This window comes from Heteronotia binoei, chromosome 21, assembly GCF_032191835.1.
Source record: "Heteronotia binoei isolate CCM8104 ecotype False Entrance Well chromosome 21, APGP_CSIRO_Hbin_v1, whole genome shotgun sequence".
NCBI lineage: Eukaryota > Metazoa > Chordata > Lepidosauria > Squamata > Gekkonidae > Heteronotia > Heteronotia binoei.
The window spans coordinates 194310540-194329440 of record NC_083243.1 but is presented as its reverse complement, the minus strand read 5'-3'; the positions used below and the strand labels follow the sequence as shown (position 1 = coordinate 194329440).

General features: G+C 41.0%; 1 protein-coding gene across 1 annotated transcript in view; it reads right to left on the bottom strand.

Moving 5' to 3' along the window:
- PARP9 (poly(ADP-ribose) polymerase family member 9) overlaps positions 1-11976 on the bottom strand; it is a 56038-nt gene extending 44062 nt beyond the window's left edge. The window contains exons 1-4 of the mRNA XM_060262791.1: positions 11899-11976; positions 5304-6121; positions 4342-4572; positions 4034-4252 (exon numbers count right to left, since the gene is read on the bottom strand). Coding sequence (XP_060118774.1) covers positions 4034-4252; positions 4342-4572; positions 5304-6113 — 1260 coding nt within the window. The 5' untranslated portion in view covers positions 6114-6121; positions 11899-11976. The remainder of the gene's footprint in view (positions 1-4033; positions 4253-4341; positions 4573-5303; positions 6122-11898) is intronic.
- Between the last annotated feature and the right edge of the window lie 6925 nt (positions 11977-18901).

Sequence of the window (18901 nt, the reverse complement as noted above, 5' to 3'; positions counted from 1 at the left end):
TTGTGGAATGTTATGGGTTGGGCTGCTAGATCCAAGGAATCTGATGCTAAGAACCTTATGATGAAATTTGACATCATAATGCTTCAGGAGACATGGTGTTCAGGTTCCCTGACCCTAATAGGTAAAGGTAATCTCCTGTGCAAGCACCAGTCGTTTCTGACTCTGGGGTGACGTTGCATTACAGAAGACTTTTTTATGGGGTGGTTTGCCATTGCCTTTCCCAGTCATCTACATTCCCCCTGCCCCGAGAGCTATAATTCATATGAGGTGCAGGGTGAACCCTCGGTGTGAGGTAGGGCTAAGGGAGGACTAGGAGTATTGGTATCTACAGCAGAGTTAAGATTACTCAACCCTCTCCATATGACTGAATCATGATGGCCCTAATTCTGAAATTTAAAGGAACTGACTGTCTGATAGTGAATGTTTATATCCCTCCTGCTAAAACAAAAGCTCATATAGAACAGGTTTGGAGAGACTTGAAAACTTATATTTGGCATTTAATCAGAATATATCCAACTAAATATGTAATAGTAGGAGGGAATTTTAATGCCAGATTGGGAAGGGATGATAAGGCCTCATATAAGAGGTACGATGTTTGCCCCTCTAGTTCTGAAATACTTTATTTGCCTTATGCAAGATTATCCAAGGATATGAAAAGCAATTATGTGGGATTTCTCCTAGCTCGTATATCCAGTATGCTGAATCTAAAAAAATTTAAATGGTTCCCATGCAAATTATCATGTTGGAGAATATACTTATTGATCTGGAGTAAGGCTAAGTGTAATTGATCACATGCTGATTTCAGGGAACTTAGCCCCATTTATTGAATCATTTGAAGTTGCCACTTATTGTGACAGTGATCATAACCCCCTCACTTTGACCATGTCAGTCCCCAGCCTTCATCTGCAAATTGAGGATAGCTTTAAGGAAAACACTGAATATAGGGGAACGCATGTTAGGATAAAATGGGATGACAAAAAGCGGAAATATATGCAAGAATTCCTTAGACAGAAACCTATATCAAGATTGGCAAGAGGCAATATACTTTCAGAATAAGGGAAAGAGATCATCAAATTATATTAAGATCTTATTCAGTAACTACAATCCAGTCTTGAGGAAAATAGAGCAATTAACAGATTCTACATTTACTGCCATTCTCAATCATTCTTCAATTCCAACATGTTTATCATCTCTTGCTGTTTTTCCGCACAACTTATACTATCCAGACCAAGCTGTTATTCTTTCAATTTGTTAATTTCACTATTTTGCCATTGGACTGCAACTTTGTACTATTTTGCATGCTTAGTCCTACCCACAAGCTATATGTAGCACTGCTAACTGTACCATTTCATTTTCTGATGAAGTGTGCTTCTAGCACACAAAAGCTTACATTCTCAATAAAACTTTGTAGATATTAAAGGTGCTAATGGACTTCAACTTTGTTCTACAATCCGCCCTAGAACGGTACATATTCAATCCTAAGGGCAAAGGGGAAAGAACAATGGTTGGTTTGACAGGGAATGTTTAATGGCAAAAAAGGAACTCAGCAAAATTTATCTGCAACATCGGACTAACCCAAAGATAGTTGATAAAGATCAATTAAAGTTACAGAAATCTAGATATAAAAAAATTTATCGATGGAAAGAAAAAAGAGGCACATGAACTAGCTTGGTTACAGCTGGGGCAGGCTGCATGATCTAAAAAATTGTCACTATTCTGGAAACTGGTGGCAAACAGTTCTAACAAATTTACCTCCCAGGTAACTAATGCAGTTTTACCAGAAGTGTGGAGAAATCATTATAAAGTCTTGAATGGAGCACTGGAGAAAACAGCCTGTCTATTGGAAGATCCAGAGGATACACCAGAGTGGCCGCTGGTTGAGCCCTCCAAAGTAAGATCCTTAACTGATGCCCTGAAGCTAAAAAAAACCATGGGACTTGATTTAATACCTGCTGAATAAAAGAAAACACAGATTGGTGGGCTCCATTGCTTGCCAAACTATTCACTTAGTTAGGTCAGCGAGGATACCTAAAGGTTGGGATACCGGAGTTATAGTACCCATACGTAAGAAAGGAGATAGAAATAACCCCAATAATTATAGACCAATTTGTCTCTTAAGTATCTTAAGTAAATTATATGCTAGTCATCTCAAAGAGAAACTGGGGGAATGGACTGAGCACAATAAAATCTTGAGTGAAGAACAGGTTGGGTTTAATTTGGAGTGTTCCACTTTGGACCACCATGCCTGGTGAGTCTGGTCTACTACAGAGCAGACAAGTGAGCTCTAATAACATTAACTCTCAAATGAAAAATGTTGCAGCTTCCATACCTCAAGTGATGGTGTGTGTGTGAGGGGGTGTGCTATGTCAAGAGAGCAGCAAGTGATAGAGAATAAGAAATTGCTTGATATATATTACCTATAATGTCACCACTACATGTGTATTACAACAAACCTGAGAGGGAAAATAATGACTTTATAACATATCAAGATATGATCAATAAACAAGGTCTTGGCAAGCTATTAATGAAAAAGGGGGAAAGATACAATGGTTAATATATCTTAAACATCAACATTTAAAGAAGATATGCATCAAGAAAGAGAGACTAAGAAATCTGACTGATTTTGAAAAGGTAATATTGAACAAAAAAAGATAATATTTTAGAATACATTTACAAAATTGTACTACAATACAACACAGAAACAGAACAAGTTAAGATATGCATGGTGAAATGGTCACAAAATTTCAGGAAGGAGATTTCATTTCAACAATGGGAAAAGCTATATACAAAAGACAAAATTTACGACAAGTCAAGCACTTAGAGAAATCTGGTACAAAATGTTTTAATGCACATTACCCCAAAAGACAATGAAAAGATGGATAAAAATGATAATTGTGTTGGAAATGTAGAGCGATAGATTGTACTTTTTACTATATTGGAGAGAAATACATACTGAAATTCAAAACATTTTGAATATAAAATTTGCTGTGTTACCAGAGACAATGTTACTAGGAATTCTACCAGTGAACGTAGATAGAACAATGCATGAACTGCTTAGATAACATGTTAATTGCTGCAAGAGTGGTATTTGCATCAAGGTGGAAAATAGAGGGTTGTCCAACTCATGAGAATTGGATAGATAAAATGCAAGAACATGCAGCTATGGCAAAACCGACAAATTACATTAATCAAAGACCAAGATATGAATTTGAAAACAACTGGTGAGCTTTTTATGCTTACTATAATTAATCTTTGTAGTTATATATTTGAATAGTTTACATTATGTGACAGTTTTAATATGAAATATTAATAATATCTTTTGTGTGATTTTTATTACAACAAACTATTATGTTAAAATTATATACAAAGTTTCTGAGAGGTTATTCATGGTTTATTATATAACTGACTGATCAGGGGATAAAAATGAAAATATATTATGAAAAAATAGTAGAATATGTTGAATAGGTTGTTATACTGGTTTCCTAAACTAAGCTACATTTTTCCTATATTTAAAGGTGAAGGTAGTCCCCTCTGCAAGCACCAGTCATTTCCGACTCTGGGGTGATGTCGCATCACGTTTTCATGGCAGACTTTTTTTTACAAGGTGGTTTGCCCTTGCCTTCCCCAGTCATCTCCACTTTCCCTCCAGCAAGCTTGAGCTAGGAAAGATGGAATGCTGAATCAACCTTGAGCTGGCTACCTGAACCCAGCTTCCGCCGGGATCCAACTCAGGTCATGAGCAGAGCTTAGGACTGCAGTTCTGCAGCTTTACCACTCTGCACCAGGGGGCTGCTTTTCCTATAAAGCACATGTTTTAATCAAGGGTTGTCTTTAATATCCACAAAAATTGCCCTCTGTATTGCGCTTTTGTAATTTTATTTTTCATTCCTTCCCCCTACTCTTTTTCTTTATTCTGTATCCTTTTTAAAAGTTAAAAATAAAATTTATAAAAAAGAAATTGCTTGAAATCAGTACTCAGACAAGGCAGTTAACTTGTGCCCTTCCTGTTTGCAGTTAATAGTAAATATCTTACCTCATAAACATCATCGTTAGTGGGTGAAATTACAATATATACATCTGGCTTTTCCCCAGGATGTTCTTTTGCAAAGCGTATTATTTGCTCTACCATTATATCTGCCACTTCATCCTTTGGCAAATGTAGATCTTCAAGTCCAAGAGGAGGAAAAGAAATGGAGGGAAATTGCTGCTCCTGAGTCTTGAGAAGGCTTTTAGAAACAGCTGCTTTTAGTGCCTGAGGGGAAAAACACAGTTACATGGGGCAGGTTGTTTATATATATTAAAAGGAGATAAAATTGGACTGGTAACTGAAAAGGACCTCACCTGCTGTGTGTTGCCCTCATTCTGAGAAGGCCATATCACATGGAGTACAAACTCACAGGCGATGTTGTACCCTTTGGTGCATACCAGTTTAGAGCAATCCGCTGGAAGTTTCTGTAATTCAGAAAGAAATTGCTCCTGCAAAGGTAGACCAGCTTTTTCTAGAATTGCTCTTGAAATGGTTCCTTGTGAAAGATCATCTTGCACAATCACAGAGTTGATAATAATGGCAGTCTGGAACAAAAGTGTAAAATCTGAAGCCATTTCAACTGAGATATAATACATTTCTGTATCTATCATGTTTTTATCCTGTCCTTGCTCCATGCAACTCAGGGATGCATTTCAGATATACTTGGGAGTACTTTCAGTGTGTTCACAGAACTTCATCCAAAAGGCTATGTGGACACCAAGCCCAATTAGTGACTGCCTGAATGGACATAATCCAAGGGGTTGATTAATTTTTCCAGCCTATTACAGGTATTCTTGGCAAGTCAAGGCACCCACAGTATTCATTTACAATATCATAAGGATATGTACCTACCAACCATGTTGGTAGAATGTTGTGCAAATCCAACTTTGTTTGGAGGAAGTTCTTTCAGTCTAAGAAGCCTTTCTCCAGTTTAAGTTGCTCTGCCATTGGAGGAAGGCTACAAACCTTTCTCAAGTGGAGTGGTAGAATCCATATCAAGAGAAAGCCTTTCTTTAGCATACTGTCTTGTGCACACACTATAGTAGAGTGAAGAAGAATCATTCTTGGAGCAACAGGGGGACAAGATACAGGACCTGCCACTACCTACCACACTAAACTGCTTATCTAGCACCTGTGAACACTTAGACTAAGTCACAGCGGGGAAATTAATCAGCACTCCAAACCTCATGGCTGCATCAAAACCAGTCAATGGTGAAATCAACCTTCCGTTTCTGTAGTTCACATGTTTGCAGCCTGTAAGCATACAGAAACTTACTTGCTGATTTTCTATATTCCCTTTTTTTATCTGCAGGGAGAGATTGTTCACTATGATGGAATCTGATGCTCCCTTCCATGGCACTAGGTCATTAACCCCAAGCAGCTCTTCACAAGCCCTTTTCATTATTTCAACTGTGGGCTCATCAGTGCTCACAAGGTGGATTTCTTGCAAGTAGCCAAATAATGGAGCTAGCTGAATAAAATTCTTTATAGTCTGGACAACCACTTGAGCACATAAATCCTGTGGGAAGTTGAAAAATCCTGAGCTCAGTGCAGGAATGGCTACCGACTTGATATTGTTTTCTGGTGCATTGCTATATTTCAGAATATTTATAATCGCTGTTTCAAGTCTAAGACAACATTCTTCCCTCTGGTCTTGGGACCATCTTGGGCTTACTATATGGATCACTTGCTTGCAAGGCAGTCTTCCTCCACTAGTGACTGCAATCTGGCCAGCATGGAGAGGTCCATTCTTTTCAATGAAATGCTTGCACTGCTTTTCAATTTCTGGCCCACCAGTTTTCAGAAGGGCAAATGCAAGATCTCCAAAATGATGTAGGTTTTCATTGGCTGCATTCACCAAAGCATCGGCTTCATGTCTGGTCAGGTCATCTAATAAGACTGAAACTTCAATTCCTTCTTTCAAGTTATTCCTATAAACTTCAATGGGGTTCCTTTTACTTTTAAGGACCGTTATGCAACCAAACTTCTTCTGAAGCAGACGGCATAGATAGTTCTCTCTTCTCTTAAGAATTGCATAAAGGTTGTTGCTGATGCAAACTGTTAAGATTTCTTCATCCGCAGACATGCCATTATCTACAAGATGAAAGAAAGCAAACATCTGGGGAGTTTCTAAGAACAAAACAAATTATTTCTCTCTGCTTACTTTCATAGCTTTTTCTTGTTTTCTAACTAACATTATTTCAGATAAAACAGAAAAATTATTGGCCAGTAAATCATATTCACATAAACAAATACCAACTGCATTTGTTACTCAATTTATTTATAATGGAAGATCAGCTAATAGCCCAAACCTAAAAGTTGTAGAGCTGGTAAATAATTGCTTTGGCTGAATACATGTCAGCAATACATCACACATGTGAGTCAATACCTTTCCCAGTGTTATTACTGCACACAGTCCCAGGAGGAAAGAGATCTGTGGATATTATATGTACAATGCGCCCCCTTACCCAGATTGCCCGGAAGTATGGGTTGGGTTGCTATCAGTAAGCTGATGACACCCAGCTCTATCTGCTGATGGCCAGCCTAGCTCTGTTCCAGAAAATCTGGACCTGGCGTTGCAAGCCATGGCAGGATGGCTTAGGCTGAGTCGCTTGAAGCTGAATCCAGTGAAGACAGAGGTCCTTTGCTTGAGTCGCAGTGGTCTAGGCAGGGATATTCCCTTACCAGCATTTGACAGTGCACCACTGACAATGGTGCACAGGGTCAGAAGCTTGGGGGTGCTACTAGAGCCTGCTTTGACAATGGAGGCCCAGATAGCAGCCACTGCTAAGTCCACTTTTTTCCATCTTAGGCAGGTGAGGCAGTTGGTCCCCTTCCTGGAGCGCGGCAACCTGGCAACGGCGATCCATGCAACGGTCACCTCGAGGTTGGACTACTGTACTTGGGGCTGCCCCTGGGTCAAACCTGAAAACTGCAGCTAGTGCAGAATGCGGCAGCCAGGCTGCTATTAGGGCTTCCCAGGTGCGAGCACATACAGCTGGGCCTATGGGAACTGCACTGCCAATAATGTACCAGATTTGATACAAGGTGCTGGTTATTACCTTTAAAGTCCTGTATAGCCTAGGACCTGCCTACCTTAGGGACCGTCTCTCCCCACACGTTCCCCAGAGGGTACTTTGATCTGGATCTCAAAATCTATTAGTAATCCCCGGGCCGAAGGAGGCAAAATTAAAGACCACTAGAGAAAGGGCCTTCTCGATCGCAGCCCCCTGATGGTGGAATCAGTTACTAGAGGAAGAAAGGGCCTTGCGGAACCTTGTTCAGTTCCACGAGGCCTGTAAGATCACTCTCTTCTGGTTGGCTTTCAACTGACGTTGAGCCTGTGTCATAGGGAAACTGTGGAGATACTGTCGCCACTGAAAACTGAAACATAACATCAAAGAGATTAGCACCAAATTATTCTGATTGTTTTAATTATTGATGATGTGACTGTTTTAATTTAATGCATAATTTATAATTTGTATGGATTTTAACTGTTTGTTGTGGTTTTATGTTGTGAGCTGTCCTGAGCCTGCTCTTGTGGGGAGAGCGGGATGTAAATCAAATAAATAAATAAATACAAGTCAGAATCCCAGAGGAGGGATGCGCTAAACAGTGCCTTAAAGCGCTACACTGCAAGGCTATAGTTCTACAGCACTGATTGCTGAGATTAGGAGCTTGATGGTTGGAAAGGTATTCATGGAAGTCTTGAGCCTGAGCTATCCTAAAAAGAACAGCTAGATTCAAATCCAATAGCACCTTAGAGACCAACAAGATTTTCAAGTTATAAGCTTTTAAGAGTCAATGCTCCCTTTGTTAGATACGTAGGAATGGAGATCTCTGAGTCCTTTTATCATTGTCAGAAGATGGGAGGGGTGCTAGAATCATAGAGTTGGAAGGGACCTCCAGTATCATCTTGTCTAACCCTCTATACAATACAGGAAATTCACAAATACATCCCCCTAAATTCCCAGAATAATATGTGTTGCAAGAAGGAACTCAGGATGCAGAGGTACAATGCACATTATAATCAGCTTGATTATGGCAGAGGAAAAATGGCTTGTAGAAAAAGCCCAGCAGGAACTCATTTGCATATTAGGTCACACGCCCTGATGCCAAGACATCCAGAACTGCGTTCCTGCTCAAAATAAATCCCTGGCGATAAGCATCTTATATTCCTGTTCAGCTGAGGTGGGGGGAGACTGCATAGAATGGGCGGGATATAAATATAATGTAAATATTGTTCTGAATATGCTAATGAACACGGATTCTGCAATCTGGCATTGTAATCTCCCTGTGAAGTTTGTCTGTTTGAGGACTACTACTCTTAGGTAAGCAATGGAATATCCTGGAAGATTAAAATCTTCTTACACTGTTCTTTAGTGTTGTAGTTTATGTTAGATTTATGTCCATTTATTGTTTTGCATAGGTATAACTGGTTAGGATGGCATTGTGCAGGAGGGATAGATGGGGAAACAGGGGATGCATGCTAGGGTACAGCAAGGTGTCAATAACTTGATTGAGACAGTTGTGCCTCTTCTCCCCTTTTTCTTCTTTTTTAACTGCCAATCAACTTCCTTCTACATTCCTTGTCACCTGGCAGGCAATGAGCATATTCAGCAGCAATAAACCCTTTTTACTTCTTACTTTTAATTTGCAAATTCATATTATTTTGCATACCTGGGGAAATACAGAATTTTTTTCTTTTCTGCAGACAACATTTTTCTGCCTTACTATTTAGACTCTCTACTATGAACTTCAGTTTTAGAGAGCAGAAACTGGAGACCCGTGACAAATCGCAGAATAGGGGGTAAACTTTATTTTTATTATTTTTTAAATTATTTTATTAAATCTAATCCAATACAAAGAAAGCATAGGGAAAAAATAATAAAAATACAAATCTAACATGCAAGGATCCAATTTAGACCATTGGATGCATAGAACAAACAATTTACAAAAACAGTAAATAATATGCTAGGTATTAAGAATTGAGAAATAGCCTACAATAATTCATTCTGTTAGGCAAAAAAGAAATTTTCCCAAAGAATTCCAAAACCGGGGCCCAAAGCAAACCATAATCTATAGCCAAATCATTATCGAAGAAAGGGTTATCCATTGTCTTTCCCACTACATACTGCTCCCACAACTTATCATGCCACATTTCAATCGAGGGGGTGTGAGGGGGTTTCCAATTTTTAGCAATCGTCATGCGAACTATTGCCAATATTGTCAAGATTAAAGATTTCTGATCTTTACTCACAAACTTATCAGGCCAGATATCAAATAAAAGAAGTTTAAAAACTACTAGAATGCTTAGATTGAATATAAGTTTTATTTGCTCTACCACTTTATTCCAAAAATTTGACACTGTTGGACATTCCCACCACATATGATACGGGGAGCCTTTAGTTTTACAATTTCTCCACAATCTGGACTTGAGACCCTAGAGATTTTACTCATCGTGACTGGGTTTAAATACCAAAGTTAATACATTTTTTAAAATTGGAGTTGGATACCAATGCTTTTAGCCTTAATGGAAGGAGAGTTCCAGATCATTTCCCAATCGCTTTCATTTAGCCTTTGAGGTAGCATTTAATTCCAATGTATAATATGAGGGTGGATTTGAGTGAAGAGAGTCAATTAAATAATGATATATTTTAGAAAGCAAACCTTTCTTGCCATTGCCCTCCTCTTTAAGAAGGACTTCAAATGGCATCAATTCATTTCTAATAGTTTCTTTCCCCTGAAGAGAGTGGACCATATTCTGAACTTGAAGGTATTGATACCAATTGATATTAGCTCCTAATTTCTCTTTGGCTTGTTCCTTAGCAATAATATTATTTCCTTGAATCCACTCCCCAATTCTATCCAACCCCTTAATCCCTCACGGATGGCTGGAGTTAGTCTTTATGAATTGTGGGAACCAAACTTTGTTGAAAAAGCTACCTACTCGGGAAATACCCAGCACAATCCACTTCCTTAGCTTATCCCATATTCTTAATGAATTTTCCAGGAAAGAATCTGCTGGTATAGAATATGATCTCTTCTGACGTTTAGGCCAGAAGGTTCCTCTCAAAGACGAGATAACATTCTCTTGTTTGATACTGATCCAAGCTTCTACTGGATTTGTCCTTATTATTTTAACTGTTTGGGCAAAGTTAGCTGCATAATAGTAGATTCTTAGATTGGGTATTTAAAACCTCCCCCTTCTTGATAGGTCTACACATCATTGAAAATTTTATCCTTGGCCTAGTGTTATCCCAAATAAATAGATTTAAAATTTGTTGCCATTTATTAAAAAATCAGATATTTCTAATAACCCAGAATAAATATAAAGAATTAGGAAGAATAACACACTTGATACTCATGATTCATTCATGCCAAGAAAGGTTGATTTTGTTCTATTTAACTAATAATGCTTGAACTTCCTTTAGCAACTCATCATAGTTGAATTTCATTTCCTTTGGAATATTTATCCCTAAATATGACCACTTCTTATCCACCCATGAATAAGAGACTAGATTCCTTAACCTTGATTTGGTATCAACTGACAGATTGATTGGATGCAGAATTGTTTTTTCCAGGCTGATTTTTAACCCAGACACGAGACTAAATTGTTGTAAGATCTGATTGATAGCCTGTATTGACTTTATTGGGAAAGTGGTACATAATACAACATCATCAGCAAAGAGCGCTATTTTATGGGCTTTAGAATCTATTGAGACACACTCAATATCGTGATTTCTTCAGACACTTTCTGCCAGGGGTTCCATTGAGATAGCAAAAATTAATAGCGAAAGGGGACACCCCTGGTGTGTACCACTTTTAAGTAGATAAGACTGAGAGTAACAATCATTAACCTTAATTTGAGCAGAGAGATTGTTGTACAGAGCACGGAGACCATTTAAAAAGTTCCTACCACATCCCATATTCTCAAAGACAGTAATAAAAAAATCTTTCTCCACAGAATCAAAAGCTTTAACCATATTGATTGAAATTAAGACTGCTTCCTGTTTGGTTACCGTACAATAATTCAAGATGTCCAAAGTTCTTCTAATATTCTCTGAAATATCCCTTCCAGGGATAAAGCCAGTCTGGTCTCACTGAATCAAATTATTAATAATCTGTTTTAATCTATTAGCTAACACAGTGGTAAAAATCTTATAATCACAGTTAAGAAGGGCAATAGGTCTGTAATTACTTGGAGCTGAAACATCTTTCATTTCTTTAGGAATTGGGACAATCACTGCCGATTCCCATGAGGGAGGCAATAAGCCTTTCATAAAGATATTATTACACATGAGTTAAAGGTTTAACTAAAATTGATCTGAATCTTTTATAAAATTCAGCGGGAAAGCCATCTAAACCAGGGACGGTGCTATTTTTAAGAGATCTAGTCTAAGGCTACTGAGGGGTGTCTTGTATTTTGGTTAAGCTAGAATATGCAGAAAACATGGTCTCATCTGTTAGTGGCCTAGTTTAGATGCTTTTATTTTATTTTTATTTTTCAAAATGGAAACAAAAAACAAATTTATTAACAAAAAACATTAGCTATCATAATGTCTTTCGGTCAAGACCGATATCTTACAGTTCAAGCATTAAGGCAGAAAGTTTAGATGCTTTTATGATTGGTACAAGCCTACCTCTTTACTATAAGATATGATAATTCCCTCCCTTCAATGAACAATGCATATGTTTATGTGACTCTGTCAGTAAGAAAGGATGGCAGATCAGCACTACAAGTATCCCTTTCATGTAGGAATCTGGACAGGAGGCCTGCACCTAAAAGCCTCATTCTGATGCTCCTGAAAAGGAGAAAATCCTATTCAAATTGCTAATATGCAACAAAAGGCATAAAGAGAGTTACCTACCTGTATTCTTTTCAGTTGTCTCAGAACTGGGAGCCTGAGGAAACAAAATAGAAATATAATCAGAATTCCTCTACTGTGGAATAATGTTTGTGCATTTTACTCCTCATTCAAAACCCCTTGCTTCAACAAATTCCCCCAGAGGGAGAAAGCACATTCCAGGTCAGCAGTCATTCTGGGACAATTCTCCACTTGGTCCCAGCAACAAAAAAAATCCAGATTTCCTTACACAGAGATGAGTAGGAACCAAACAGTGCAATCCTAAACAAATTTAGAATCTACTGAAGTCAATGGGCTTAGAAGTGTATAACTTTGCAGAAGATTGCACTGAAAGATTTCTGTTTTTCCTTTCATACTTTTGATGTTTCAGATTTGGCAATTAACTTTTCTACAGATCAACGGTACAGCCATGGGCACCCGCATGGCCCCACAATATGCTAACTTCTTTATGGCTGACTTGGAGCAGCACTTTCTAGACTCCCAGCCACTCATACCTACTTTATACCTATATTACATTGATGACATTTTTATGGTATGGACACATGGTAAAGAAGCCCTGGACGCATTCCACCGAGCTTTCAATGACTTTCACCCTACCATCAACCTGACAATGAACCAGAGTATGCAAGAAATACATTTTCTGGCCACCACCAGATAAAAATAAACAATGGATGCATTGACACCACCTTATACCGGAAACCTACTGACTGACAAACATACCTGCATACCTCCAGCTACCATCCCAAACGATCCATTGTATACAGCCAGGCTCTACGCTACAGCCACATTTGCTCCAATCCTGCTGACAGAGATTCTCACCTGAGGGATCTACAACAAACCTCTTTGGAACTAAAGTACCTACCTGATGAAGTCAGGACACAGATTAACAAAGCCAGAATGATACCCAGAGAAAACCTGTTACAAGACAGACCCAAAAGAGATAATAACAGAACACCACTAGCGGTCACACACAACTCTCAACTTAAAACAGTTCAACGTATCATCAACAACTTACAACCTCTATTGGACAGTGACAGCTCTCTTTCAAAAGTACTGCGGGGCAAACCTTTTCTTGCACACAGACAGCCCCCCAATCTCAAACAACTCCTCACTCACAACAATACAGCATCTCATCTGAGCGTGGACACTGGTATCAGAGTTTGCAATAAACCCGTGCCAACTTTGCTGCCACATACACCCAGACAACACAATCACTGGGCCTAACAGCATTAACTACACCGTCTCAGGCTCATTCACTTGTTCATCCTCCAACATTATATATGCCATTAAATGCCAACAATGCCCTTCAGTTCTCTTCATAGGGCAAACAGGACAAACCCTACGCCAAAGGATAAATGGACACAAATCTGACATCAGGAATTACAGAACTGAGAAACCTGTGGGGGAACACTTTAACCTTCCAAGCATTCAATGGGTGACCTCAACTAAGCTGTTTTCCTGCAAAGGAACTTCAAGAACAGAATGGAGAGAGAAATTGCTGAATTACAAATTATTATGCAACTTGGAACAAACATCTCCCCAGGACTGAACAGGGATATTGGTTTTTTATCTCATTACAGATGCTAAACCCACTCTCAGTGAATATAGCTATACATCCACAGTATTCCAATGTATTTCTCTTTTATAATAGTGTATCAGAATAATGTTTTATACTGACATACTCAAATAAAGGATATTGGCTATTTATCTCATTACATATGCTTAATTCATTTTCATTTTATGTATTCTTGTTTTCTAATGGCAGACTAGAATGATGGTTATAATATATAGATTGATGTTGATAAGTAAATTAGGTGGACTACAACTAGGAAATACATGTCCTTTTGTGATTTACTTAGATTTGCAGAAACACCAACTGGCAGGAAACTTTATTACCTTTTATGGCTATCCAGACCAAAAAGCCAAGCCACACTGTTTCACCATGTGACCACAACTAGTTTGCCCTCTTAATCAACAAACTACATGCATAGACTGCTGACAAAGGATGGCCGAACAGATGATCCAACAAAGTATAGTGATCCTTGCCATATATAAAAATGTAAATGGATAAATAGCGCCCGGAACATCTCTGCTGCTGTTAAATTAAGTTATAAATTATATAAACTGGATTAGTCTTAAGATGTGTATTTAACTATGTATAATTTTAATGTCGTTTTTAATTATTGTATACTGTATAATGTTTTACTTGAATGTTGTTAGCCGCCCTGAGCCTGCCTAGGCGGGGAGGGCGGGATACAAATAAAATTTAATAATAATAATAATGCATTTCAGCCCACAATACCTGATCCTCTCGTCTGATGAGATGTGCTTAGGGAACACACGAAAGCTTATGTTCTGAATAAAACTTGGTTGGTTTTAAAGGTGCAACTTGACTGCTGCTTTGTTCAACTGCTTCAGACCAACACAGCTGCCCACTTGGATCTTTTTGTATCATTATTCAATATAAATCAGGTTAAACTCTTATTTGCTTTCTCATATTTGAATAAAAAAAATTTGGGAACTGTAGTTCAAGCTTGTGAGTGGAGAAACTACTGCATTGAGGTTATTGCCTTTATTACTAAGCAGAAGAGTTAACAAAATTTTTTAGCTGGCCATTAACAAGACAAAACTTCTTACACAATCTGAAAGCTAAATTTAATCAGGACCATAGCTGGAGGGGGGGGGATAGGGAACCTGAATTTAATGCTTGTTGGATTACTGGACTTGGTTGCTGAGTTTATATTTTGAACTTCTGCTGTGTCTTGGTACCACTTGTTTCGTTGACCATGTACACTTTTTATCCTATCTCCAGAGGGGGGAGGGGGAGAGAAAGGGCTCAGAATCACCTACAAAGCTAAGGTGGATTTGAACCTAGGTCTCCTTGGTGGTAGTAAGATTCTAGCTACTACATCACATTGACTCACAGTTATTGATATACAGGTTCCAAAATCTATTTGAATCTTTTATTATAAGAACTTGGGGGGAGGGGCAGTGGCTCAGTGGCAGAGCATCTGCTTGGTAAGCAGAAGGTCCCAGGTTCAATCCCCAGCATCTCCAACTAAAAAGGGTCCAGGCAAGTTGAGGTGAAAACCCTCAGCTTGAGACTCAGGAGAGCCGCTGCCAGTCTGAGTAGACAATACTGACATTGATGGACCGAGGGTCTGATTCAGCATAAGGGAGCTTCATATGTACCCAGCTTACCATCAGTTTCATAAAGTTCCCCATCTTGAATTTTCTCTGCTTCCTACTCTTCTAGATGTGATTCCTTCTCATCCCCATTTCAGCAACAACTGCTTCCTTCAGAACCTCCACCCTTAGAATCCTTGCCTAGTTGCTATGGAGACCCACAGTGACACTGTCAAGCTGCTTCTTGGATCACAATCAGTGTTCCCTCTAAGCTGAGTTAGCGTGAGCTAGCTCACACATTTTTGTCCTAGCTCAGGAAAAATGACCCCAAAGCACAATAATTGATGCAGGAGCTCACAACTTTAATGCCAGTAGCTCACAATGTAGAATTATGCTCACAAGACTCTGAAGCTTAGAGGGAACATTGCTCACAATATCATAATTGAAAACTGTAGGGCTCATTGCTTTGGGCCATAGGTCAGAAAGGTGGGGAATAAATAAAGTGAAAATTAAATACATTTGTAAAACGAAAGGATAGATTTTTACCACTACTACATGGCGGAATAAGTGGTACAAATCTAATCCATTTTAGTGCTTTTGAGAAGATCAGGCTGGTAAAGGTAAAGGTAGTCCCCTGTGCAAGCATCAGTCGTTTCCAACTCTGGGGTGACGTCGCATCATGACATTTTTACAGCAGACTTTTGACGGGGTGGTTTGCCGTTGCCTTCCCCAGTCATCTACACTTTCCCCCCAGCAAGCTGGGTACTCATTTTACCGACCTCGGGAGGATGGAAGGCTGAGTCAACCTTGAGCTGTCTACCTGAACCCAGCTTCAGCCAGGATCGAACTCAGGTAGTGAGCAGAGAGCTCAGACTGCAGTACTGCAGCTTTACCACTCTGCGCCACGGGGCTCTTAACTCAGCTTAGAGGGAACCCTAAAAGGTCAAGGTAGTCCCCTGTGCAAGCACCAGTCGTTTCCGACTCTGGGGTGATGTTGCTTTCACAACGTTTTCATGGCAGACTTTTTACGAGGTGGTTTGCCTTCCCCAGTCATCTACACTTTCCCCCCAGCAAGCCGGGTCCTCATTTGACCGACCTCGGAAGGATGGAAAGCTGAGTCAACCTTAAGCTGGCTACCTGAACCCAGCTTCCTCCGGGATCGAACTCAGGTTGTGAGCAGAGAGTTTGACTGCAGTTCTACAGCTTTGCGCCACAGAGCTCTCCACCACATGGCGGAACAAGTGGTAAAAATCTAATCCATTTTAGTACTTTGGAGAAGATCAAGGTGGTAATTCTTGTGAATTACTATAATTAACTCGGAAGGGTGATTTGGTGTTTGTGATGTCAGCGTAAGAAATGTCCAGAGGAAACTGGTCCCCAGAAACTGGCCCGATTTTCCCTGGCAGAATTCCTGCAGCACTGCCAAGAAGCTGCATTAGAGGCAAAACCAAACACATTTTGTGACACCTTAAAGATTAATGTTTATTTTAACTAATGTTACCAACTTCCAAGCAGAGCTTGGAGGTCTCCATAAATTACAATAAATCTCCAGATTACAGCAGTCATTATTTCCCCTGGGAAAAAAATGGCAACTTCAGAGACCAGATTCTCTGGCAATCATATTCCTGGGGAACTTTCCTCCTATTCACAGCTCCCAAATCTCCAGGAGTTTTCCAGTCTGGAGATGGCAACCCAGCACAGGTCCTCAGGCATAATGCGCATCTGGAGGGTGCCTGTTAAACGGAAAATGCTTATTGCTGTAGGGAAGGGGTGGAACAAAAATGGAAAGTGAGCACAGGTGCTTTACACAACTCCCGGAGATGAAAGGATGTGTCCGTGGGCTGTTCCCAACTGTGCCATCTGCCTCCTATATCCACTGGAGTCGGTGGAGTTGGAAGGGTTTAGGATTGCACTCATGGCACGTAGAAGGCAAGGGAGGCGGCCACCTAGGACGCCACCGTGCCTACAGGGGCGCCACTGGGCACCCCTCCCCCGCCACTCTCCGCTTCCCGGGTTGCACTGAGAGCGGCAGGACAGCGCATCCACATGTGCTCTCCTCTGAGTCTCGCTTCCCTGCAAAGGAAGCCAGGCTTGGAGGCAGGCCGGCACCAGGGGCTTAGGTGCTCCAGGCCAGCACCAGCCCCCGTGCCCCCCCACCCACACCTGCCTCGCTACTGCATCCCTTCTTATGGCAGTCTCGGAGCGCCTCCAAAAGTGCACTAGTTCTTCTCCTTGCAAGGGAAGCCAGGCTTGGAGGAGAACGTGTCCCACCTGGTTGCTCTTGCCTTGAAGGTGAAGACAGCTGGGCGGGGCTGGCTGCCTTCTTCCACTCTGAGCTCGGCCTCCCCTGCAAGGGAAGTTGAGCTTGAAGGAGAAGAAGCTGCCCTCCTTGACTACCCTCGCTTTCCAGGCGAGAGCAGCCAGATGGGGCGCATTCTCTGCCAAGACAGGCTTCCTTTGCAAGGGAAACCAGGCTTGGAGGAGAGCACCACTGACGTGCAGTCCAGCCACTCTCAGCTTTCCGGGAAGCAGAGACCAGCGAGGAGGGATGCCTCGTAGCAGGCCTCAGATTCAATGGGAGCTCACAGGAGCGCGGCTCCTGAACCTTTCTGAGCGTTCCACCTCCTTGTTATTTATTTATTACGTTAAGCTTCTATCCCGCCATCTCCGCAAGCGGACTCAGGGCGGCTCACAACATCACATTACTTCCATTAAAAACCAATAAAACATATAAAACATAATTACATATTTAAATTATTTAAAACATTTCATGGTGCTGTGTTAATACAGTATAGTATAGCGGTTCTGAAAGTCCGATGGTGACCATCGGTACTCTGCATGGAGCTCTATATGATGTCCAGTGGCAGCTCTCTCTCGGTTAAATGTCGAAGGCCTGTCGGAACAATTCGGTCTTACAGGCCCTGCGGAATGTAGACAAATCCCGCAGGGCCCTTATGGCCTCCGGGAGAGCGTTCCAGAGTTCTGGTGCTGCCACCGAGAAGGCCCTGGCTCGTGTCGTACGCAACCTGGCTTCTTTTGGTCCAGGGATGGACAATAGATTTTTCGTCCCTGAACGCAGTGCTCTCTGGGGAATATGCAGAGAAAGGCGGTCCCGCAGATAGACAGGTCCCTGACCTTGTCCATTGAATAGCAGGTGCAGCCGCATAACAATCCCTGGACGAGCTGCACCACCTCTTTTTCTACAAAATGACCCCTGCCTAGTAGCACCCCTTAGGTGAGGTGGCACCCCCAACTGCCTCGCCCACTCCCACACACCAGCCATCTATTGCCTAGGGTTGCCAATCCCCAGGTGGGGGCAGGGGATCCCCCGGTTTGGAGGCCCTCCCCCCGCTTCAGGGACGTCAGAAAGCGGGGGGAGGGGAGAGAAATGTCTGCTGGGAACTCTGTTATCCCTATGGAGATTTATTCCCATAGAAAATAATGGAGAATTGATCCGCGGGTATCTCGGGCTCTGGGGGGGCTGTTTTTGGGGGTAGAGACACCAAATTTTCAGTACAGTATCTAGTGCCTCTCCCCAAAGTATCCCCCAAGTTTCAAAACGATTGGGCCAGGGGGTCCAAATCTATGAGCCCCAAAAGAAGGTGCCCCTCTCCTTCATTATTTCCTACAGAAGGAAGGCATTGGAAAGGTGTGCTGTCCCTTTAAATGTGAGGGCCAGAACTCCCTTTGGAGTTCAATTATGCTTGTCACAGCCTTGATCTTGCTCCACCCCTAATATCTCCCGGCTCCACCCCCCAAATCTCCAGATATTTCTTAAATTGGACTTGGCAACCCTACTATTGCCTGCCGTGTACCTCTGAAAGGCTCAAAAGAAGAATCTCGGTTTCCTTAGCGCAGGGATAGGGAACGCTGGCTCGCC